Source organism: Lycorma delicatula, chromosome 2 (assembly GCF_047948215.1).
Source record: "Lycorma delicatula isolate Av1 chromosome 2, ASM4794821v1, whole genome shotgun sequence".
Taxonomy (NCBI): Eukaryota; Metazoa; Arthropoda; class Insecta; order Hemiptera; family Fulgoridae; genus Lycorma; species Lycorma delicatula.
In genome coordinates, this window is record NC_134456.1 from 59,611,930 (window position 1) to 59,638,856 (window position 26,927).

General features: G+C 29.8%; 1 protein-coding gene across 1 annotated transcript in view; it reads right to left on the reverse strand.

The window, feature by feature from the left end:
• The window catches only part of LOC142318840 (LIM domain only protein 3-like), a 112,376-nt gene that overhangs the window by 21,802 nt on the left and 63,647 nt on the right, over window positions 1-26,927 (reverse strand). Inside the window, exon 2 of the mRNA XM_075355388.1 lies at window positions 5,355-5,421. Within this exon, the coding sequence (XP_075211503.1) occupies window positions 5,355-5,421 (67 nt within the window). The remainder of the gene's footprint in view (window positions 1-5,354; window positions 5,422-26,927) is intronic.

Consider the following 26,927-nt stretch of genomic DNA (forward strand, 5'->3'; position numbering starts at 1 on the left):
ATATAACGAAAAACCATATTGTTGTAACAATTTAGTAATGTCAGCTTTCAGTTGATTAACTTCATCTAAGTTATTTGAATCTATAATAATGTCATCAACATAGAAGTCATTTTGAATAGCATTAAAAGATCGTGGATAATTAATTTCATTTTCCTTTGCTATTTGTATAAGACATCGTGTGGCTAGGTATGGTGTCCAAGCAGTTCCGTAAGTTACCGTACGTAGTACATAGTGTTTTATTTCCTGATCTGGAGTATCACACCACAGTATACGTTGTAAGTTTGAATCACTAGGTTTGACTAAAACTTGTCAATACATTTTTTTTTATGTCTGATGTAATGACATAATTATGTGTTCTAAATCTAATCATTATAGAAAATATATCTTGTTGCACTACTGGAGGACTAGTAAAATGTCATTAAGTGATAGGCCATTGGAAGTTTCAGCCGAACCATCAAAAACCACTTGAAGTTTAGTAGTTAAACTAGATGGTTTAAATACTGGATGGTGGGGTAAGTAGCACACATTAGCTGGTTTAATTAGCAAGTCATCAGAGTTAAGTGATGACATGTGTGTGTGTAAGTATTCTTGGATTAAGGTAATCTCTTTTGAGCTTAGAATCATTATTTAACCTCTTTTCTAAATACAAAAATCTATTCCTAGTAGTAACAAAGGAATCACCTAATTGGATGTTATCATATTTTTGTGGTAATGAAACTACAATGTACCTTGATCATTTCATGTCAAACTAAATTAAAAATGTTTTTGCATAAGGAATTGTTATTAAGTGAAATATCAGTATTGATTTCTTTGATCTCCTAGAATTTGTTGATTATATTAGAGAGTTCTGTACAATTGTTACAAGAGAAATGATGTACTATGCACATCTACAAGAGTATTGTTTTCTAAAGCAAATGTTATAAGCAATGGAAGAATGACATTTATTAACAAAACGGCCGTTACACAAACAATTAAAAAAATAATTATTATGTTTTAAAAGGTTATTTCTATCATCAATAATAGATTTAAAATATCTTCACAATATGGTAAGTTATGATTTGAATTACCCAATAGACATTGTTGTAAATTAAATTTTGAATAACCATTAAAATTATTTCCCTTAAAAGTTTTAGTATTTGAAGTAGGTTGTTTAGTGATTGATTTGGATGCATTGTTTTAATGCTGTCTCCTGGTGTTGTTTTCCATGTTTAGAAAGTGTTATAATCAAATTTTGAAACTAAAAATTGAATCACTATAAATTCAAATGTATAAATTGGTATTTGCAATACCTCAAGAGCATTTACATGGGATGATACTTCCTTTGTTCAAAGATTCTTCCTTTAAAGATTTAAATTTAAGATGGGATCAGCATTATGTTAAGCAATTAAATATTTATTATTAAATCTCCTTTTCAATAGTTCTAATGTAATTACATAATTTTCGTTTGTGACTGGAAAATTCTTAACAGCTGGCGCTTCATCCCTCAAGGAAGAATGAAGATAGTGCAATTTTTGTAAATCTGTTAAGTCATTTCTATTATATATTAGATCATTAAATATATGATAGCAATGTTGCCAATCAAAGACATTAATTAAATATTGGGAAGTTAATTGGCTGTAGTTGGATTTGGTTAATCTTTAAATTTAAATTAAGTTCTTAATTCACTGTTTTTTGACTATTTTCTATCAAACATTGCAGCCTACATTCAATGGTGGTTAAATCATCTTCAACTTGAATGTGGTCTGATGAGAGATCATCATCAAATTCAGTCTTAAGGTGTGATTGTATAATATTATATTTTCCATGTAAATCATGAAGATTTCTCAACTTGATTTCTACAACAAAAACATCATCCATTGGTACATCAAACTTATCAGCAAATGTACAGATTCTTGTAATGGCAGACTTTATAGTCTTTTTTTGCTTTAACAATTTTTCCTTATCCATAATGGATTAAAACTAATAGGTAATATAAATCCTTAATATTAAAAATTAAATAATATTATGATATTGATAAATGAATATTATAAATATTATATATAAGTATTATAAGTAACATTAATTATGTTACTTATAATACCTACTATATTATAAGTTGTTTATAAGTTTATAAGTTATAATATAAAAAGCTTATAATAATATATATTATAAGCTTTGAATAATATGACCAAGTTTTATAATTTGAAGTTAAAGAATATCACAATAAACTTTTCACATATCCATTGGCTGAAGGGCCAAAAAATAAACAATGTAGATTCACATAACAGAATTTCTTTACATTATTTTTCACCATAGCACTAATTCATGAATATTAATTAAATACACAAGTAGCCATATTCTGAGTATATTCTTTATTAATCATTACGTTTAAGTGTTATTGTGAGTGTGATGTGTGTTGTTTGATATATAAAGAATTACTAATTTATAATATCGCATATTAACTTAGTTTACAAACAGCAGCTGGCCTCCATGGTGTGAGTGGTAGCATCTCAGCCTTTCATCTGGAGGTACCGAGTTCAAATCCTGCTCAGACATGGCATTTTCACACGCTACAAAAATTGTCATTCATCTCATCCTCTTAAAAAATACCTATTGGTGGTCCTGGAGATACAAGCTGGTAACCATGGCAGTAACAGAATAACAAATTTGTTTACATTCATAGAAAGAAATAGCAAACATCTTGATATTACAAATAAAAAGGAAATGAAGCCATATGGGACTGACCAATCTTGTTCATTTGTTGTTCATGCCTAATTTATACTAATAGTATTACTTGTTAAAAAAAACGAAGTATCTTTATGTGGGGCAAAAATCAAGCAAGCATTACTATTAACAAACTTTACATTTTAAAGTAAATGTTTTTTCTTGTTAACTTCTCAGACTTCCTTGTTTCATTCAGTTGAAGATTACTGTATTTAATTAACTGATTTTAATAGATAAGAAAAACTCACTATTAGGAAGCACCCTCCATTGCTATTGTCTCCTTTTTAAACACATTTGTAAAAGTAGTGATTCTCACCATGTAAATCACAAATTGCTGACCATGAATTAGCTTAAATTGTCAGATATTTGGCTGAACTATAAAATTAAAATTGCTTTTAATACATTATAAGACTAGTTTTAATAGATGAAAATGGCACATAGAATGTTCTGAATAGCTAGAAATATTGTACACACATAAATTATGTAAACCCTTTTTTGCAATAAATATTTTTAGTATATTCTATAATTACTTGTCAGAATTTAGAATATGTTAACACAGTTGTGCAGAATAGTGTTGACCTTGCGTAATAGTAGTGTGAAGGGGATAGTGTACTGCAGCAGAACAATGGACTGGTAAGTTGCAAGAAACCAGTTGTTAGTCCAGCAATCTATCTCTAACCAGCATTTCAAATGGGTTTTCTAAACTTTTAAGAGAAATATTTTAAACTATTACCTTTGTTGATTGATGTACAATTAAAAATTAATAACATAAGAGCTCTCCATGTCAAATTATTAAAGCCATCAATAACAAACAGGAGGAACATGCTACTTACACAACTTTCTGTGTGGTATATCTTTTTAGTGCAGCAGAAGCTTTATCCTACCCTACTGAATGGCATTTTTATGAGTGACTGTGTGTGCACCCCCTTAACTTAGCGCCAGAATGTACCGATCACTAGCAGAAAATCTGGATTCGTTAGTACATGTCGTATGGTGGTCAGGTATATGGTATACTTAATATATTATTATATATCGATATACCTCACATATATATATATATATATATATATATATATATATATATATATATATATACATATCGAAATTTTGGGAAAATTTAGTACTTTTTAACGGGATCCGAATTTTTGGAGGAAAATCGAAAATATTTCGAAAACGGTCTGTCCTAGAGCTCTGAAATATTTTCTTGACCCTCCACACGCGACTCCATCCGCTTCCAGTGGTATCCGTCGGATGATAATATTTTCAAGTGTCCCCGGGGCGCCGTTCGAAAATTGGAGAGCGGGTGCGATGGTGTGCCACCGTAATATCTCGGCAATCGCTCGTCCGATTTTACGATTCAAACGGCGTATGTTTCAGCAGGTCTTACTAGCGCTAATTCTTTAACGCATCGAGTACACTCTTGATCGACCGGATCTTGGTCATCCGGAAATTAAATAGTTTAGACTTATGTTTTGATTGCACTCACCCACCGTAAGACGTACCGATCCGATCTTTCGCTAAATACACTCACTGTGCGCTAGCGCAGCTGTAAAGTATAAACTTATGAAGACTAAAAAGTAGAAAATAAAAAATATATAAAAATACTTTTTAAAAACCATTCTTATATTAAATGCACTAAAAAATAGAATATAAAAATTTTGAAACACCACTCTTAAATTAAACGCAGTAAAATGTAAAAAATAATTTTATGACGGTATCTCAGAATGAATTTCACAAGCTTTGATGGTGATATGTAAGATTATGTGAGAGTCACAGCTTCAAATTAAAAATTTGATGTTTTTGCCAATTTTTTTCTTATGTGTCATGAATGGCTTAAGGATTGGGATGCAAACACGCATATGAAAAAATTGGCAAAAACATCAAATTTTCAATTTGAAGATATGACTTTCACATAATCTTGCATATCATCATCAAAGCTTGTTGTCAAATCCATTTTATGAGACACATCCATTTTATCTTCATATATCCATTATTTTCTTTATTATTATCTTCATTATATCCATTTTATTTTCAATTTGAAGATATGACTTTCACATAATCTTGCATATCATCATCAAAGCTTGTTGTCAAATCCATTATGAGATACCGTGCTAAAATTATTTTTTACCTTTTAGTGCGTTTAATTAAAGAGTTTTAAAAATGTGTGATGTTTTAAAATTTTTTTTACATATTTTTTATTTATTTATGTGTATGTTTTTTTGTTGTGTTCATAAAATAATAACTATAACCAAAAAGTAGTCACCGGAATGCACCGATCATTAGCGGAAAATCCCGATCCATTAGTATCAATTTATAGAGTTAAATTTCTAATTTAACTTTCGTTATATCAACTGTCGTCATTCAAAAAAATATTTTTACACCAGATGTAATCAATTTTGGACACCTATGATTCCATTCCGAGACACCGCCCGCCTGGACAATCCTCCCATAGGGCCTAGCTGCGGAGGCGTGCCTTAGGCACGCCCTGCAGCTAGTACAACAAATTATGAAATCAAAAATAATCAGAATTAGTCATAATAATAGTTTCCTGCAAATTAATCAATCTATAATCAATAAGGAGCAAGTCTCCTAAGTCACTTTAGCAGACAGATTACATATTTAATTTTTAACTTTACAATAATTAATCAAACCTTTCAGCTATAGGTTTTCCACATCCTGCACATTCTTGAGAACATCCTTTTGACTCTGTTTTCACACCTGCAAAAAGCAAAAATTACATTTGAATTAGATTAACAGCAAAAAGTGGTTGATGTTTAGGAATTTTTGTAATTAAGTAAAATTTTTAGAAACAATTTGTTGTAGTTAAATAACATTATTAGTAAATAGATGTTTTGGAAACTTTAGGTAAACAAATATGTTTGAAAATCTTGTAAATGGTGTGTGTGTGTCTGTGTGTTTGCACGCGCGCATATATATATATATATATATATATATATATATATATATATATATATATATATATATATGTATATATACTTGTTTACTTCATGTAAAACACTAAAGTTTTCAGTGGTTGTCATGTGTAGTTCACAGGAGATAAGGAAGAAAAATAATTTAATTGAAAGAACTGCTTATTAAGTGCAAATTCACTAATTTTTCAAAACATGTCCCCATGTTGAAGGACTATTGTTGATTTCTGTTGATGTGGAATAATTCTTTTCTCATTATCAAGTTATAATCCGTAACAATTGACATGATTTGTTAACAAAACTTGTAAATGGGGGTTGCTATACACATTGCAATTCCAAAAAATTCTCAACAATTGAAGAGGAATTATTAATGAGTGTATTACTGCATTTATCTACATTTGGAAATCAAGGGTAGTTTCAAAATAGTTAAATAAGACTATTTTGACTTTGGCAAATATTTTTTCATAAAAAAATTAATATTTTCTTTTTTTCATCTAAAAATTTGTTTAATTATTAATAAATAACAGGAAATAATAAACTAAATATAAAATATACTTCAATATTTTTATGAAAAACTATTAATTTTTATACTACCATTATGATTATTATTACTCTTTTTTTCCGAAATAATGTTACATGGTAAATAACACAGAAAATCAATCCATTTGATTTAAGTTGCTAGGTAATCAGTATTTGTGTTTAATATAGCTGGAAGTGACAAAGAAGCAATTTCACAGGATGGTGAACTGAATAACAGCCTCTTATAATCTTCAATAAACAATTTAATAAAACGTATGCATTCATGAATAATACTACGTAATTACTCCATTCCATTAGTAAAAAAAGATTAATTTCCTTACTGAAATTATTATTTCCAACAATAAGTTATAATTAAAACTATTAATAATGTATAAAACATAATCTACCAACAAAGTGAAAGAATTTTTCTATAAATGTGTATTTCAAAAGTTTATTTTCAAGTTTTAAGAGGTTTCTTTCGTAAAAATAAGTTTGTACTGTACAGTTATAAATAGCAGATATGAAAACTACTCAGTATTATATAACAAAATAATATTTAAATGAATCAACTAAAAATTTTCTAATAAAAATAAATGTCTTTAGATCTACAGAAAATTCTAGACTTTGCATGCTACTAAATAATTGACAAATTCCTTTTAGAACTAACAAAAATAAATTTAATGCAAATTATTGTGATTATTGGTTTTATGGTTTTAGGTTTTTGGACTGGGTACTGAAATGTGATGCTTGCCTATGATAATTTTAGAATCTCAGTGAGCTGGTGCAGATGTATAGGTAGGCTGTTAAAACATTGATCTTAACTGTATAAAAATAAGCTTGTAATAAGCTGAGAAATCTACAGACTGAAAGAAAAGAAAGGATGCCGAAGCAGTGTTGGACTCACTAACAGGTTTCGAAAGCTGTTACAGAAAATGCATATGTATTCCTGCGCACTACTGACTTAACCTCCACCCCTGGCAACCCCATCTCCTGAGAAACCGCTAATAAAGCATTACTTCAGGAGGGGGGTAAATACAGATTCAGTCTCCACTAGCAAACATCATCCATACCAAACCACTACAAGCACACACTGTACACTACAAATACCTAAAGAGAAAAACATTCAGAAAAATAGAACACCTAACAGGTATTAAGACGTACCACACACATTTATACACTCATACAGTCAAGCCAACACAAGACAAGTGCACCACAATTAACAAGACATAGTTTATCCACCAAAGTACAGTCAAAAGTTAATTAAATTTCCACAATCTCACCCGGTGTATACAAAACACACACACACACACACACACACACACACACACGCACACACACACGCACACACACACACACACACACACACACCTCAACTAGTTACCACATCATTTACCCATGCGACTTTCAGCCATATTCATTAAAAACGTGAGCAATGCCCTCAGACACTGGGAGTGGAGTGTCCATGGGCTCACCACACCAAAGCGGTCACCCTCATGTTTGAGAGGGCCCCCAAGGCACTCAGCCGCAGACCTGTCCAACCCGGCTCCCTCTGATGTTTCATTCCCTTGCAGGCCACGCCAATGCTTGTTGTCTCCTATGAGTTTTTTCTGTTTTACTGAGTTCTTCTAAAAAAAAAATAGGGAGTCTGAAATTACCGGGTATCAATGGGCTGAGACCCAAACAAACTGGAAGTGATGTAAAAACCAATACTTGAAGTGTATTCGTGCATGTGTTTTTGAGGAAAACTTGTATTTATAACCTTAAGAATGAAATTTAGAGACTAGTTTGTCAAAAACATATCTGAGTCAATGAAGTATTCACTAAAAATTTAAGGATCATGATGACCAAGAAGTCATAACCAAGTAGCTACAGACAACCTCACATGAGAAAAAAAAACAATTCCTGAAAATAGCTGAACCATTCAACATTATCTGATAGGAAATAAGTGAATTCATCCTGATACTTTTCATACTAAGCTATGTCCTAAGGCATAATTAGTGCATATTATTTCATAATTTATGTTGTATGACAGTGTCCAGATACCATACATGTTTTCATTTGAAAACAATGACAGGCAGTAAACATCTCTATTTTAAGTTTTCATTTATTTTTTAAAACAATATTTGTATTCTATTATGTTCTAAAAATACATTTTAAGGAGAAAGTAAATAAAAATTAATTTTTACAAATAACTATGCTTAATGTCTTAGTACATCTACCTCATCTCTATAAAGTACTTTGCAAATCATACTATCATATTGCTTTCAAAACAACAAATAAAATACACAAAAATTCCTTTGGACACGTCAGAAGGCGGAAGTAGATTTCACCGGTGCTAAGTAGAGATAAAAAAGATTTATGTCTTAAAGTTAAAAAAAAATACAAATTATTTCAATATGACAATGGTTACATGTGAAAAAAGTTTCACATGTAATTTCATATGTCATTTCATTAATTAAGAAATCTTTTTAAAAAATATTTCATAATTCTGAGAATAAAGGTTTCACAAGAATAAGATGCAATAAAAACATAAAAGATATCTCACACAATCATGATACATGTGCACTTATGTCAATACATGTATGTGTGTATGAACATACACCAAATACTTTGAGAGGGTGTGAGTAATGATACAAAAATTTAATAATTCAATTGCTAAAACTGTTAAAGAATAACTGAAATTTAATTTAGAATAATATATCTGCAGTATATAGCAAAGCAAAAGAATTAGATTTCATCTATTTTTTTCTGTCCCATCAGTTAATCAAGAGCTATATTTTATAAATGGATTTGTCTGAAGCTTCCCACCAGATAGGTTTTGAAGTAATTACATTACATCTACAACAGCAGGATCATGTGAAAGTATGTATGTATGTATGTATGTGTGTGTGTGTGTGTGTGTGTGTGTGTGTGTGTGTGTGTGTGTGTGTGTGTGTGTGCGGGCGCGCGCGCGCGCGCGTGTATTGGGCAAAGGAGGGATTCAGCCCAATCTTCCTAATGGCCACTGTCCAATTGCTTTCACCCCACCTACAGGATGGCAGGGTACATCCTGAAACCTTGCAAACCTTCTTCAATTCAGTGTTCAAACAAATAACATTAGGAAAAATGGAAAATAAAGCTAACAAATTTATTACACTTTTACATTAACGTAATGAATTTTTGAATAATATATTACTATTACTTTCGTTTTTCTTACGTTTGTGCTTTTGTAAAAAAAAATAATCTACAAAATTTAACTGAATGTTTAATTAATATGATGAAATTCCTTGATCATGATACTGAAATAATAACATTTGATTGATTATGTAAAAAAATATAATTAATGATGTAAATGTAATCTAAAAAATCATAAATTACAACACTTAAATATTTTTTAATTGGAGAATAGCTAGACTCATGACAGAATTAGTAAATTATGCATTAAATATGCAACATAAATATTTATTTACATACATGGGACATATTTTTATTACATATTTAAATATCCAATAAATATAATATCATAAATATTTATACTAATGTCTTCCATGCAATGCAAATATTCAAACAAATGTCTTACTCTAAAAATAATAACCATAACTTTGTATACTGATTTGTGTTAAATAAATGTTAAGTAATATAAATAATGCAAAAATGTTTCTTTTTTATTTATTGTTATAAGTTTCACATTAGAGGTTTTTCAGATAAATTTTATGCAAGTTATATACATTTAAATCATCAAAACGTTTTATACAAATCTTTTCTTTCTTTTCAAAAGTATTTAACATATAATTTTTTACACAAAAATGCTGTTACTGTTTGCCAACGAGAAACAAAACAGAAAGCACTAATAATAAAAATTACTTTTTAGTTGTACATTTTAACATTTTTAATAACTTCTCTGTTAAAAAAATCAAAAAAATCATTCAATTCTAGGTAGTAATAAAATTACTTTCTTTCCACAACACAATCTTATATTATCAACACATTTTTTTATAAAATAACTAGATTTTATTTATTTATTTTTGTTAAATTAAGGATCCTTTAATTATTATGTGAAAGGGAAAAATGGAATAACTTTCAATACCTGTATTAAACATAACTATTAATATAATACTTTTATAATGAATCAAGTTATGTCTACATAACATGATATTACAACACAATTTTAGGAAATGAATACTGTTGCAGTACGTGTAATTTGATATACTTGAATAATACGAATACAATATTAAATTACAATAATTACTTGTTTAAAATAATACAGTAGCAGTTACATGAGCAAATAAATATTATATTCCTTTTCTTCTTTGATTAGATCAAGCTTACATATATAAATTAGTATATGAATGCAAATACATTCCAGATAAAAAAAATAGGCTACTAAACCTCCAGAAAATTTCTTCAACAATTTCTCCTGTGATGTACAATACTTTTCTGATAATCAAAAATACTAATATAAAGGTTGTCAAAGATTATTGTTCCATAAAATCTATAATCAGTGAGATGTTAAATAATTTCTTTGGCAAATAAAACTTGTCAAACTAAGGACTGGCAGAAGAATATTATTCAAAAACATGTGATATCAACTACTCATTAAAAAAAAAAAAAAAAAAATCATTTCTGTTTCTTAAGCTGGAAATTTGCTCAGCAAGAAGTTTCTGCTTGTTAAAGAAACATTTTTTATAGCATAACAGAAATTTTAATTTTTAGATATAAAAATCATGAATGACTCATTTTTAAATTAATGTAATTTGTTATTTCAAAATCCTATCAGAAATAATTATCAACTCAACCTTAAGAAAAAAGAAATCATTGCAAATCCCATGTTACTTAAAACTTTTCATCATCAATATAAGTGACATAAGAAGTATTACTTGTTGACAAAATAGTTTCAATTTTTCAAAATACAGTTTGTTTTTTCAGGATTTAGAAAAATAATTGTCAATGATATAAATAAGAAATACATTTAGTCAAATTGTATCATTAAAAAATTACTGTCATAAAGTCAATAATATGATAAAATCTTAGTTTTTACTTAATTTTAAAAAGTAACATATGATTATAAAAATTTTATTGCTTAAAATATAATAAGTAGAGTGGCAGCAGTTGAAAAAAAAATTAAACAAATTTATTATTAAAAAAAAATTAATTTTTTAAAGCTTTAATTTTTTCCTTACATATTTTTCTATAAATGAATGCTAGGTCAGAAAAAAATATTCACAAAGATGTGAATGGAACTTTGGTCAAAATTAAAAATAAAAAAATTATTTTAACAAAAATCATTGCTAGCTACCTTGGCTTTAATTTATCTCAGCTTATCTTTAAAATTTATGCTGAGTAAGAAAAAAAAATGGTAGAGCCCCAATGGCTTTACATGCTGCTGTGCAAGAATTCATTTGGCTTGATGAAGGCAATGGGAAGAGACTTCACTCAGCATTTTTCTAAGTAAACTTTTGCAGAGAATTCTTTTTATTTTGCGAATGGATATATGATTTTAAGAGAGGTTTGTGTATCATTGAAATCAAACAAGTTTTCTACAACCTGTTATGGCATCTATTCACCTAACATACATGCATTACTTACAATAAAACACTTTCATGTAAGAGTTCAAAAAGGTGTCTAAATTTTTACTAAACTACTTATTCTGATTGCATATAGAATTAAAATAAGAATTGTATGAGTAAAATCAGATGAATTTATTTAAAAATCTATTTTTAATTTTCATCCCCATATGAACTACATACATTATTATTGCAAGCAATAATAAATAGGATATAAGAATAATGGAAGTATGGGTTAAGAATAAAGAAATAGAAAAATGCTAGGAGCTTTGAATTATTTCTAATAAATATTCCATCCAAATGATCTGTGTAACTAGTAACGTAGATACTTATTAAGGATGTGCAATGTGGTTTTGCTATTGAATTATGTATTCCAAATTATTTTAGTATGTATAATCTGTTTTTATACTCAATGGGTATTGGAACGTGAATAGTGAGTTTTAATATGTAGGAAATGTGTTGGTATTATAAAATTAGCATAAAAAAGAAAGAAATGGTGAACAGCACTAAACCATTTGATTTTTCAGTCGAATGGGTGATAATTAAATAAAAAGAAGATTGTAATGCATTTATATTTATTTTTATGTTCATGTAGTTGTGATTTAAAGAGGTCAGCAAAATTAGCAGTGCATTCATTGTGTGGTATGTGTGAATGGGCGTGAGTTGTGAGTTTATATGGTACTACTTTATGAATATTGAGTAATGAACATGAAAATCCCATAGAAAAACTGAGACCATAGTTACAGTTGAGATTTTACATTTCTGAAAGTTTGTATTTTGTTTTTATGTTATGTTTAAATTGTTATAAATGTCAACCCAGTTATTTTATGTTATGAACAACTTTATAGTGTGATTTAAAAAAAAATCTAATATTATTTGTAACTGGATGAGAAAAAGGGTAAACTTTTACAATTGTAAGTAATCTATATTGTTTGAAGTGTGAAATTTAAACGTTTTACATTATTTTTCATTGTGATTATTTGATGAGAATGCATTTTATTTTTTTGTAAATTTTTAAGTCTCTAAAAAAAATAACAGCTGCAGTAAAACTACATTTTAATCTATAAGAACCAGTGCAGTAAGTGGCTTTGACTAATGGCACTTTAACTTATTTATTAACTTTCAGTTTCATGGAAACTGAAGGTTAAACTGAATACCTAAGAAATTTCAGATGTTGCAGAGTCAATAATCGGCTCGTCATTATCATTATTTTGAATAATAATGCTAACATTATTTCTTTTTTTCGTTATTATTTTGGTTGGCTTGTTATTGTTCTTTTTTTGCCTTTTCCTTTTTTTTATTGTTGTTTATATTGGATCAACTGGTTACATAAATCATCAAAATTAAGATTGATAAATGCAGTTCACAGCATGCTGTTGGTATTTTTTAGAAGCTAAAAAATATGATCATATCAGCTGATGCTATTGCTACATGTGTAAACATAATTTGCAAAATAAAATTACTTTCAGAGAATGAATAAGTTTTTGTTATAATATTAGTTTTATACCTACTAAATTTATTAGAGTAAAAATAGTTTTATTCATATTAGATAACTACAGTATTTGCATGTTGGATCTTGGGTAAGACATTTAACTACCCAGTTCTCTGAACGGGATATTGTCTATGCGAGTTGGTTGTTACCCTCCTTTTCTCATCCCTTACCTCATCCTTTATTCCTTCTTCCTTGGATGAGAGCCATGGGAATTGGGCCAGCCATTGTCCCAATTTCATCTACAGTATTATGGTGACATCTAGTATTCAAACAGGGCAGCAGTTTCTTTATTATGGTTCAGTGGTAGTGTCACTTTGTGCCTGTAGAACTGTCCAAGAACTGTAAGTTTTATATTTGGGCATTGTATAAAAAGGCAGGATAACAACTAAAATATTTATTGGATGTAAAACTAGGAGTAGGTGAAATCTGTTTCTACATTTTTTTAGACTACCCATTAATTCAGTTACAAATATGTTTAATTGTTAAAAATAAAAATATATTTATTTAATGCAATAAATAATCTTGAATCTATTATATTTGGATCTTGAGTTGGGTGAATAACAAGGAGGAACAGAAGATCCAGATCATGCACAGAACAAATTTGGAATTTGAAGTCAATTATCAATGTAAGGAAGAAGTGACAAAAAATACAACAATAACATTCATTGATTTTCAGAAATCGTATGACTCCATTGATAGAAACTCAATAAAATAGAATATTAATATCTGGAATTGCGGTTGGATAATAAAATGATAAGCATTATCAAAGATACTCTCACTGTCACAAAATCCAAAGTCAGATTTATGGGTGTATCCTCTACAGAATTTGGAATCAACACAAGAGTAAGACAGGGTGATGGTCACTCATCATTGCTTTTTAATTGTGCCCTGGAGAAAGTAATAAGGGAGTGGAGAAAATCAGACACTAAAGGGATAGAATTAGGAGTGGGCAAAAAACAAATTTATATGGATTGTCTGGCATTTGCTGACGATATTGCTTTGGTCACAGATAAAATAGAAATGCCAAAATACAATTACAAAGTTTAATTACACAAGTGAGGAAAACAGGATAACAGATTTCATATCCCAAAACAGAATTTCTTACCAAAAATAAGCAAGTGACAAACCAAATGCAAATTGATAACATCAAAATTAAGAAGGTTTCAAGTATATTGGTGAGTGGATCACAATAAACAATAATGAAAGGGAAGCACTCAAGCAAAGAGTGGATAAAATGAAGAGAGGAATGAAACTCACAAAAATATTAACAAGAAATCACTATTGCATGGAATTAAAGTGAGGCAGTAGTAACAGTAGTAACTGCTATGGTGTAGAAACATTGAAAATGTCAAATAAATTGTAACTGGTGTAACTTCAAGTGTTAGAAAAAAAAGTTGTAAGAGGCATCTTTGGACTGAAGAAGGACAAAAAAGGAGAATTTTATAAACCAAGGAAGAACAAAAAAATATGCTTGAAGACAGAAAACATATTTCACATAATGAAGAAACAATGATTGGAATTTTTTGAACATCTAACTAGATTGAATGAAAGCAGAATTCCCAGACAGCTTTATAATTTATTATCAAAATAAAATACAATTACAAAGTTTAATTACACAAGTGAGGAAAACAGGATAACAGATTTCATATCCCAAAACAGAATTTCTTAACAAAAATAAGCAAGTGACAAACCAAATGCAAATTGATAACATCAAAATTAAGAAGGTTTCAAGTATATTGGTGAGTGGATCACAATAAACAATAATGAAAGGGAAGCACTCAAGCAAAGAGTGGATAAAATGAAGAGAGGAATGAAACTCACAAAAATATTAACAAGAAATCATTATTGCATGGAATTAAAGTGAGGCAGTAGTAACAGTAGTAACTGCTATGGTGTAGAAACATTGAAAATGTCAAATAAATTGTAACTGGTGTAACTTCAAGTGTTAGAAAAAAAAGTTGTAAGAGGCATCTTTGGACTGAAGAAGGACAAAAAAGGAGAATTTTATAAACCAAGGAAGAACAAAAAAATATGCTTGAAGACAGAAAACATATTTCACATAATGAAGAAACAATGATTGGAATTTTTTGAACATCTAACTAGATTGAATGAAAGCAGAATTCCCAGACAGCTTTATAATTTATTATCAAAATAAAATACAATTACAAAGTTTAATTACACAAGTGAGGAAAACAGGATAACAGATTTCATATCCCAAAACAGAATTTCTTACCAAAAATAAGCAAGTGACAAACCAAATGCAAATTGATAACATCAAAATTAAGAAGGTTTCAAGTATATTGGTGAGTGGATCACAATAAACAATAATGAAAGGGAAGCACTCAAGCAAAGAGTGGATAAAATGAAGAGAGGAATGAAACTCACAAAAATATTAACAAGAAATCACTATTGCATGGAATTAAAGTGAGGCAGTAGTAACAGTAGTAACTGCTATGGTGTAGAAACATTGAAAATGTCAAATAAATTGTAACTGGTGTAACTTCAAGTGTTAGAAAAAAAAGTTGTAAGAGGCATCTTTGGACTGAAGAAGGACAAAAAAGGAGAATTTTATAAACCAAGGAAGAACAAAAAAATATGCTTGAAGACAGAAAACATATTTCACATAATGAAGAAACAATGATTGGAATTTTTTGAACATCTAACTAGATTGAATGAAAGCAGAATTCCCAGACAGCTTTATAATTTATTATCAAAATACGAGACGATTACAGGTTGTCTGAATAATACACAGAGGGACTTCAAACAACTAAAACTGAACAAGCAAGACGTTAAAGATATAATACTTTTCCGGGAGAAACTAAAAATATTCAGTATAACTGAGGTTTCGATGGAGGGAAAGACAAGAAAAGTACCAGAAAATATAAAAGAATTAAAAAAATTAAGATCGGAAACTCCCAAAAGGACATGGAGAGAATTTAAAGGAAGAAAGAAATGGTATTCCTAAACTGGTCAACTGTGCCCCTATAGGGCCATTCAAAAAATTGGATCTTTAGAATTTTAACAGATTTGTTAATTCTTAATACGTAAAAATATATAACAGCCTACAGATTATTATTTAAGAAACTAAATATTATTACATAATTAAATTTTTAGCTTAAAAAAATATCCAGTTTCTCATTTAAAATTATCAAATGAAACAAACATACAGTGAAATAAACCAAGTTTTTTTTAAAAATAAATTTTGTTTCTTGTATGAAAATGTTCTATTTTATTATTTCTTTAAAATCATTATCAATTTTAATCATAATCTTTGTATTTACTATAAATCAGAGTGATTTTAATGTTTGTATGTATTGGTGTCCTTAATAACTGCTGTTAACAATCTGAATGATTCTTTAGTCATTGTATTTATTTAACTTTGATAATGATTATATGGGTAAATTTAATGTGATAATTCCATTAACGGGTGAACAGAGAAGATTTAAATAAAGAGCTTGTCGTATTTTAACAGCAACATCTCTCTTGAAATATTTTGTCATCGACTAAATTATATTCCGTAAACGAGAACTAAATATTTACTGCTAGTGTGAATTTAAAAAAAAAATAGTTTTTTTTTTTTTTTAATTTGATGATAAAAATTGGATATGGTAACTACTTAATACAAATTTGTATAGTTATATTAAGTTCTTAGATATGTGAGTGACGTATTTCTTTTTGTAGCGAATGCTATGTATATACTGTAACTTACATGAAGTCAAAAAATTAGTTGCCTATATCTAAAAACCTCTAACATTTAATATTATGTGTTATATTTTCGGATTAACTTTATACTTTATATAAAACTAAGCAACAACCTATTACTTTGAAAATTTTTTTTATTATGATAACTCATTATTTCTGTTTATATCAATTAGCAAGTGATTACGCATGAATTGCAAATGGTTTAATGAACTTGTAGAATAAACTTATTTTAATAATGTGTTGCAAGTTATAGCTATATATAGCCTGTGGTACTGTATGTTGTCATTTAAAATATTTAGTTGTAAGCCACCTTTTTCAGACAAAAAAATAGATATTTGGAATTAACTCACCCAGAACAAACCTTACAAAAAAAGGATAAACCTTTTTTTAATTTTAAAATTCCCGATGATTTTCAGCAATAAATCATTGTTGACAAGAGTAAGATTCTGAAACAATTTTCGAATGTGCTTTTTTTCATTTGGAATAAGGTTTGGTATTTCATCCTTCTTTTGGCAAAACCGTTTTTATGATTTACTAGTTTATACAAAAATTTAAAGCAATACGATTGAAAGAAAATGTAATTTAAAAAACCTTCTGCAGAAGATTTCAAACAGGGATTACTTCCTCATTTCACAGGAACAATTCTTCTTTGTTTATAGGCAAATGAATGAACAAAATTCACATATGAAGAAACAATGTGCACAGAAATAAAAATATATTTATGTGTATAAAATGTAATAAAAATGTTTATTCATGTGGTACAACATTCAAGTAAAAATTTCAGCATCAAACAAATACAAATTGAAACAGTTTATGTATGAACATTTAAAAAAAAAAATTATTTTAGCTTCTTTTCCAGGAAAAAAAATTGTACTTGAGTGTTTTTACACTCGGTTCACTACTGAGTTGAAACAATGTGTATAATGCATTGTTTCACAAAAAAAGGGATATATTAATTTCTTTCTTTACATTATTTATTGTTTATATCAGCTGTTTTTATGACTGGATATGTGTAAAGCATCTGTAGTACAAGAGGCAGCAATCAGAGTTACTTTCTGAAAGTTATGATGTTTGTAACCTAGCTACTCTCTGAGATAAAGTAGTGAAGGGGTCATTTTAGATCAGAATATCATTTGCATTTTGGAGGGTGTGCATAATATGTCACTGTATAATGTACTTAATGTACATAATGTACATTAATGTATATTAATGTAGCAAACAATATTTCATTCCTTACTTTTACTAATAAGCCTGGCAAGGGACCTGTTATTCTTGAGAGTGGCTGTGTTGTTTGAGAAATAACTTGTGATTCATGTCAAATTGCTTACAATTATTAAAGTTATTACACTAAGTGTTCACAAATCATAACCAGTTACTGATTTATGAAGGAGTATATAATAGATCAATAATTTTTGTAGTATTTTTCCATTTCTAGCATACGGTTATTCTTGAAAGTTTTTTGTTTTTTAAATTAAAGTAAAAATGTTTCTAAACTAAAGTTTAGTTTAAAAATATTTCTTTAGTTTAAAAACACTTTAAAACAGTTTAAAGTCTAGTTTCTAAACTATATTTTTTAGTATATAGTTTATTATTTGATTAATTATTATGAGCAATGGCTACTATGGCAAGACTGATTGATACAACCATTCATAATGGTTTGGACTAATGTCAGTAGCAGATCAAAGGAATCTTTTCTGATTCTTATTAAATACTAATTAATCTCATTGGTATAGTTGAAAGTGACTTTTTGTTGTTGTTTATATAATGCAGAATCCCAGTTGAATTTCTAGAGCAGCTGAGAATTATATATATTTTTTTATTTCACAATAAAAAATAATGGTAAAACAAAATTTTTAAGTTTAAAAACGGAAGTAGATTTATAAAAATCCTGATTTTAGCAGATTTACAGTTTTTATTTATTAGTTTAATGGTATAGCCATTAAAATTTTTATTACATGACAGTCATAGGTATTATTGCAAGTATATGACTGCCAGTCAGTGTATTTGATCATTATTCTACAACATACAATCCATAGTTTTGAATGAGAAAGGAAATGATGAAATAAGTGATCTTATATAAGACTTAAGTGCTATTTACTCATTGTATATTAGAATATTAATAATAAACAAGCATGTTTAATATGATACCACATCATGCTTAATATCTCATGGAAGAATTAGAGAAATCAAACTAGCCTAAAACTTTGTGACGTGTAGCATTAAGAAGTAACTAATTAATATCTCTTAATGGTGACTGAACTGAATAAAAATAAAACAGATTAACAGAAATAATAAATCAAGGGATGAAGAAATCTTTTTAAAGATCTGTTTTTTAAACAGAAATAAAAACAACATAATAAATATGAATATGTTAGAACTGAATAAGCTTTACTGAAATAAAATAAGAAATATTCTTACAAAAAATAGCAATAACTAAGTAATGATATGACTAAATCTTCTTTACTTAAAAAAAAGTAATGTGAAAGGGATGATGTTACAAAAAACTCATTCAAGTTGTCTCACAATCTGCAGAACACATGTGTCATGTTTATAATTGTATATTTCAACTTATGTATTAATTAGTAGATTTGTTTTTATCAGCAACACTAAATTTATTAATTAGCATTCATATCACATTGACATTTGAATAATTATTTTTAGTTGATGACTTAATGTATAAATAATTCTAATTATTATTTTGAGAATATAAAATATTCTATATTACTAGGATTACTAGTGAATTAATAGCTCTTAATTTTCTTTCATGACCCTAGTAACAAGTGGATAGCAGGAGGATAGCTTGTGACTTACAAAGTGACAGCTGATATTTCATAAGTCAGATTTTGTACTACCAGGGTTGCAAGTGGTTGCAATGTTACAACGGGCTAAGCAAGCAGTATATGGGACAGTTAACCCCCATTATGATTAGGTATAATTATATATAATCAATTTGACTTATATAAGGTACATCTGCTGTTACTGTTTAAAAAAGAATCTAGTCATATCTGGTCGCATGAGTACTTCCAAGGAAAATAGAAAAAACATCAGAAAGCTAAGGACCAATTTTTATACTACGTTTAGTGGATTCAGAATGTTTTTTATGTCAAAATATTTTATATATACATTAATAGAAATTTGTGTGTTAGAGTGCTATAAGTACAAAAATTGTAGATGGTCTGATGTGAATTCCATAAAATCACTTCCAAAAATGACAGACAATATAAACACATCTTAACATACTTGAACATTATGAAACAAAAAATTGTATTGTCCGATACCATACAAAAAAAGTAATACCAGTCATTGAGGATGGTAGCATAGATGACTGATGATAACACTCTAATTTCCCCACCGGGTTGGTCTAGTGGTTAACGCGTCTTACCAAATCAGCTGATTTGGAAGTCGAGAGTTACAGCGTTCAAGTCCTAGTAAAGCCAGTTATTTTTACACAGATTTGAATACCAGATTGTGGATACCGGTGTTCTTTGGTGGTTGGATTTCAATTAACCACACATCTCAGGGATGGTTGAACTGAGAATGTACAAGACTACACTTATTCATTTACACTCATACATATCATCCTCATTCATCCTCTGAAGAATTATCTAAATGGTAGTTACCGGAGGCTAAACAGGAAAAAGAAAGAAAGAAAAGAACACTCTAATTTAAGTTTCTAAAAATATTTTATTAAACGATTTGGTTTGTTGCATAAAAGTTAAATTAATATCATCAGAAAGAATATAAAAATATTCCATTCTCAAGAACAATAAGCTTCAAAATTGAGCTTATTAAGGAAAGTAATATATTCCCCTAATGCCTTCCTTACTGAGCCAAATATACTATTAGATATCTGTATGCCATGCCACCAAAATGTAAGAAATTTTCAACCCTATAAATGACACCTTCACTCTGTTCAACACAAAGACTGGTCCTCTAATGAATATCATTAATCTCAGAAAAAGCAATTCTAATTGGCGACTCTTGTATCTTATGTGCTCTATATGCATTACAGCAATAAAAAATAGAGAAAGCGGTAGTGTAAAGCAGTACATTAATGTAGTACTACTTTCTGTTGTTGAAAATGTATTATGTTAACTGCTTCAACTCAGTAGGGCAATGTAATCTAAACAAACATTTGTACATAACTTAAAAAGTAGAATTACTCATAAAGTTAGTAAATTGTAAAATGCAGAATGATATTTAAAATTGGATCACCCTTAAGAAAGTATAAAGAACAACAGTTCAAAATGCATTATAAATAATACAACATTTTTCAGTGGAAGCCAATTACATGTGTTTCCTTATACGTCAAAGTGCCTGGGTTGGTTCACTGAATTAAGTTCATATTACTGGCTGCTGCAAGTAATATGGATGCTAGAGGCTTTCTCATATTTTTTTTTTATTCAGCCTTCACTAAGAGTTTGGAGGATATAAAAACATATAGACACAAAGCTGTTTTCAAAATAAACATATGGTGTAGTTAGTGGTATCTCCTTTTATACTGTAGCCTTTTAGTTCATGATTAAATTAATTTATTAAGTTCTTTGTCATTATTTACCATTACAAGATAACTTTCTCAATCTGAATTCTTGTTTTAATCATGAAATAGTTATAATGGAGTCTCATATAATGCATTATTAAAATTGTATTTATTGGTATAATATTCCAAAGTCTTTAAAAAAGTAGAGTAGCTTTCTTGATCTGGGGTTCATGGGCAGTTGTATCCCTTGTTCATATAAGTACACCTGTAGTTTGTTACATATGTGGATTGACATATGAGAATGGTTCTTAAATAGAAACCAACAACAGAATGGAGGCAAAGGAAAGGTCTGAGAAGTTGTTAGCATTAAAATACAACTGGTTTGATCAGGTCTTGAACTATCAATCTCCTACAAAAAAGGCTAGTATGATCTAAACAACCCTTTTAATCTCATATATCCCTGCATGGCAAAGGGCAGTGGTGGTTCAGAAGTACAGGACGAAGCTGGAGGCCACTCATAGGAGGCTGCTTCTGTGGGTGACATGTGCCTACTGGACAGTCTCCTACGACGGGATCTGCGTCATTGCAGGAATACTGCCAATAGACCTATTGGTGGAGGAACAATGCTTGCGGTTTGAAGGTGTAAACAAAGAGAATGCAAGGGCGCAGATCATGGCCATCTGGCAGCTGCGGTGGGAGGCGGGCCAGGTAGGACGGTGAACTATGCGTCTGATTCCGAATGTGAGTGCTTGGGTGGGGCGTAAGCATGGTGAAGTTGGATACTGTCTTACTCAACTACTTTCAGGCCATGAGGACTTTGATAGCTATCTGCATCGCTTCAAGAGGAGGAGAATGATGGGTTGAACGTACTGTGTGATAGCTGACACAGCCGAACACACCTGGTTCGACTGTGTCAGGTGGGAGAACGAGAGACGTCAGATTCCAGTGTCCATAACACCAGATAATGTTGTCAGACATATGCTCCAGAGTGAGAATGGAGGGAGGTAGAGAGAGTGGCTCGTCTTGTACTAACAGTGAAGAGGGAGGAGGAACCCCCTTGACATGCACACGGCCCTCGATGTCATCAGAGGCGTCGAAATGTGTTTTATTTTTGTAGTTGTTAATGTACTTTGTTAGGTAAGGAATTTATGATTGTATTATGTGTCTTTGCTCATGTTGTTGTTGGAATATGCTACCGATGGACATGATCGGTATACTGGATATACTGATGGACATGATTGGTATATCCGATGGGGGGATAATGTGTGCAGAGCTCTACCGCTGACGCCGAGGGAGAGATGGTGCAACAAGTAATGAGGGGTCATGGGAATGCGTGAGGGATCTAGGACAGGTACAAGTCCATCTTGATGCGTGCAGGGGCCAGGGAGGCAGCCTCTATGCCTAGGGTGTTCGGGCCTACTCACACGCAAGAGTGGGTGGGGTTGGAGCTCCACAATGATGGCATGGGGGACCCTTGAGGTGTGCATGGGGGGACTTGTAACTGTGAAGGGCAAGCAAAATGTGTGATTGGATCAGGTATAATAGGGATGGAAAGGGTAGCTCTCCTGCAGAGAAACATTCTGGTCACCGGAAGAGGTGATTAGTATGTTTTTGAGGAGGCACGGGAGACCCCGATGGGATGTCCGAGTTCGGACGAGCTAGGGAAGTCAGACTAAGCTGCCATGAAACCCTGAGGCGACTGTGTTACGCTTTTTAGCATGGGCTGGTCGTCTTGGGGGAGTCAAAAAAAAAACCTCTTACAACTTATCCATGTTTTTACCATAATCAGCTATTGTTTAAAATTGCCATGTAATGTTAATAACACTGATAGACAAAAAAAAAGTTTTTAATGTTTCTCTAAGTGTGACACCATTTATTGAATTGATTTTTTGCATACATTACAGATCTGTAAATACAATTTTTCTATCACCCTTAGTTTTAAATAAATTATGCTTCAAAAAAGAAATTAAAGGAAAATATAGTTAAAATCTGTAAAATTAAAAATTTTGCATGGTCATAACTGTGTTAGAATGATTTCTCTGATGCTTTTCTTTTATTAATAGCCTCAGGCAGATCGCGAATTAATGTCCAACAGTAACTGGTTAGCATGTTAGTATTCCATTTCCCTTTATAGTGGAACTTACATCTTCGAGGTTGTCAGAGAAAAAATCCAGATGTGAATAATATAATGTAATATAAAGTAATGTGTGAAATGTATTTTCAAAGACATATTATATCCCATAACTCTGTGTAAAGTATGAAGTTGATTAACAATATTGTGGTAATTGTCAGATTTCTATTTGCTGAGAAAAGTTTTACAAACATCTTTAAATGAAGCCCAAGCTGCACTTTCTACATTATTTAACACTGAGTTAAATACATCATCTTTGACCAACCTTCTTATTTTTGGAACAACAAATATTCCTTCTTTAATTTTTCCTTCACTTACATTCGGAAAATTCTGCTTGATACACAAAAATCTGGGACTATCCTTCTTCATTGCTTTTATAAAATTTTTCATGTCATAGCTTGATATGGAGAGGGTAAAAAATTTTTTTTGGGTTCAACTAAGGACTCATGAATAATATTTTTACCATTTGGAGTTCAGTTGTCTCGTTTCTTCCACTCTTTGGTAACATTATGTTTATGCCTATCTCGGCTGTCCCATTTTGCAAAGAAAACACATGTACTTAGTATAGCCTAATTACATGCCAAGCAAAATAGCTATAACTTTCAAAGCACTACATATGTTCCAGCTATGTTTTTTATAATTTATTTTTTCAAGAACGTCTTTCATTACTTTGCATGTCTCTTTCAAATTAATACCATAAGCGATTGGTATGGAAGCATATTTGTTTACTTGTTGTAGAACCACTTTTAAACTATATTTGGATGAATCTATGAAAAGGCGCCAGTCCTCAGGTTTATGAACTTGTCCTAAGTACTAACATAAGCTTATCAGTATTTGTGCAATAAACCAAATTATTTTCATCAATAAAGTACTGAGAAAGTTCTTTCTGCTGGCTTCAAAAGCCTGAAATTTTTGTATTTTTTTTGAAGTAAATTCCAACCTTGCAGTCTTGGTCCTAACAGTTCAGGTTGATTTTTTGATAAATTTAAATCCCTAACCAAGTCATTTAAATATATAAGTCTTGTAATATAAGATGTGGCTTATTGAAGCTAATTCAAAATCATTGTTGTTTTCTTCAGTACTGCCTGATTCTTCATCGCTACTTTCAAACACATTCACAGGTGGCTCAACAACTGGAATAATTTCACTGCAAGGTAAGGCCTGATTGCAGATTGCAAGGAAGGATATTTTATAGTATGTTTAGATTTTTCAAAAATTCCAGACACACTTGTTAAACAAAAGTAACATTTGGTTACGTGATCCTTTGGTCCACGCCAAACCATAGCTACACCAAATGGTAGCCATTTCTGCGTACCTTTCAGCCATCCTCTTAAATATACAGAACAATTAGTGCATATTATATGAGGAGCCCATGTCTTATCCTGATCACCAATTTTACACTGAAAGTACAAAGAGATATGCTTTTTTAATTTAAGGTGTAATGTTTTTTCTATTTGATTTTACGGTAAACTTACCACATATTTAACAAAAGGCATCCACATCATTTACACAATTTTGAGGCATTATGACACTGCACTGTTAAAAAACTTAAGATAGCAATAAGACTGAACAAAATTAATTCATTCCTAAATGCAGTGCTTAATACAAACACAGCTGCGTTTTCAGCTACATGTTTTGACTTGCACAGACATGATTAATTTTGTCCATGAAGGCTCACTCTTCAGTATCATGATTGTTGTCATAATATGATTTAATTCTTTGTCTAGTATTGTTTATTTATAACTTACAAGTTATGTTAACAAAGTCAAACAATAAAAAATGAGCTAACAAAATACAATATAGAAGCTTAAAATGCTAACTATATGTTGAAAAATTAAAAAAATCCTTTAATTAAAATTTAAAAATTTTTTAAAAATGATGGGTGGTAGAAAGATTTCTGAGTTTATATTCATTTTCAGCATCAAACAACAGATCAAAATCATGTATCACATGTTAGGAAACAAAAATTATGTTTATCAGTGTATTAGTAGTAACACAAAATAGGACCAGAGCCAACAAAATACAGATAAGCATTAGGAAATGAAAATGTAGAAATCAGTAAAAATTTCACAAAAAATTCTACGCCCGATCTTAATACCTGATTTTTTTTAATAGAGAAGGAGAATTTCTGAAAAAGGGCTATGATTTTAAGTTAAAATCCCAACAATGAAAATCAAACACAGTAGTAAATTGAAATTGTAATAATTGAAACAGTATATAAACGGTAATAAACAGAAACAATAATTGAATGTAAGTTATACAGAACATTATTTCCTACCTTATGAATTATTATTGCCTTTAGATAATCTGATATATAACCTAGATAAATGCCTTATCAATTCCCAATCAATGCTAATAAAACAATAATAAGCTTAAAAAAAATAAAATTACAGATAAAGTTCTCAAAGAAATATATGAATAAAGTAACAGAACAATATTTTTTTGGTATTGTTATTATTTACTTTGCAACAAAGATGACTTTTGATTATCAACTGTTATTTCTTTACTCGTAATATAAATTAAACAATCTATAAAATTAAATTCAAACTTATACAAGTGACAACAATTTACTTATGTTCATTTCAAACACATTAGATTTTTAGGTAAGGAAACCTAAATAATCACAGAGTTAACAACAGATTAACAGTTTTTTTAATTTGCTGGGGTATAAGATCAAAGAGAAAATCAGTATTCATATGCCTTGATTCAATTATTCTGAAGTAAAACATAGCTACCAAATACTTCATATCTGCATTTGAAAAATTCGTTATAAAATAAATAAACAAGAGTAATAAGTTATTATACATCCGTCTTTCTCACATTTTTTTTTGTTATTATATTTGAATATTATTAGAAAGAGATAATTATTAATTAAAAAAGAAAAAAAGAAACACAATAATAATGCTTAAGTTTTTGAAATAACAGATTAAAACATATATTTACTAAGTTTGTCGAGAGTGGAAACAGATACGTTATTTCAAAGAAAATTAATAACAAACGGTTATTTGAAATTTAAATGAAATGAAACGTGTATTACATATACCTCATTAGTTATAATAATGTGTGTAAATTAGAAAGGGGGAATTAAAAACTATTTTCGTTTCATGTTGCGTCGGGGCACACGTGCGCGCTAGAAGCGCGCTCACTCAATAGCCTAGCCTTTTTCTCTTGATGCTGTCAGCGAGTACGATCAGTGTGGGGGACACAAGGCAGACTTCCAGCTGGTAGTGAAGGATCTCTTAAATAAACATCCTGTCCACAGCCATTTCCGGTAAATATACAAACAAACTCTCAACCATTTGTTGAATGTCTCGTCTCAGCTTTGTTATAATACCCGTACCTCGTTTTTTCAATCTTTACATTGAAAAATTAGTTTGCAAATGAATACATAAATACGTATTTTTTAAATAATTTCTAGCTTTTACGT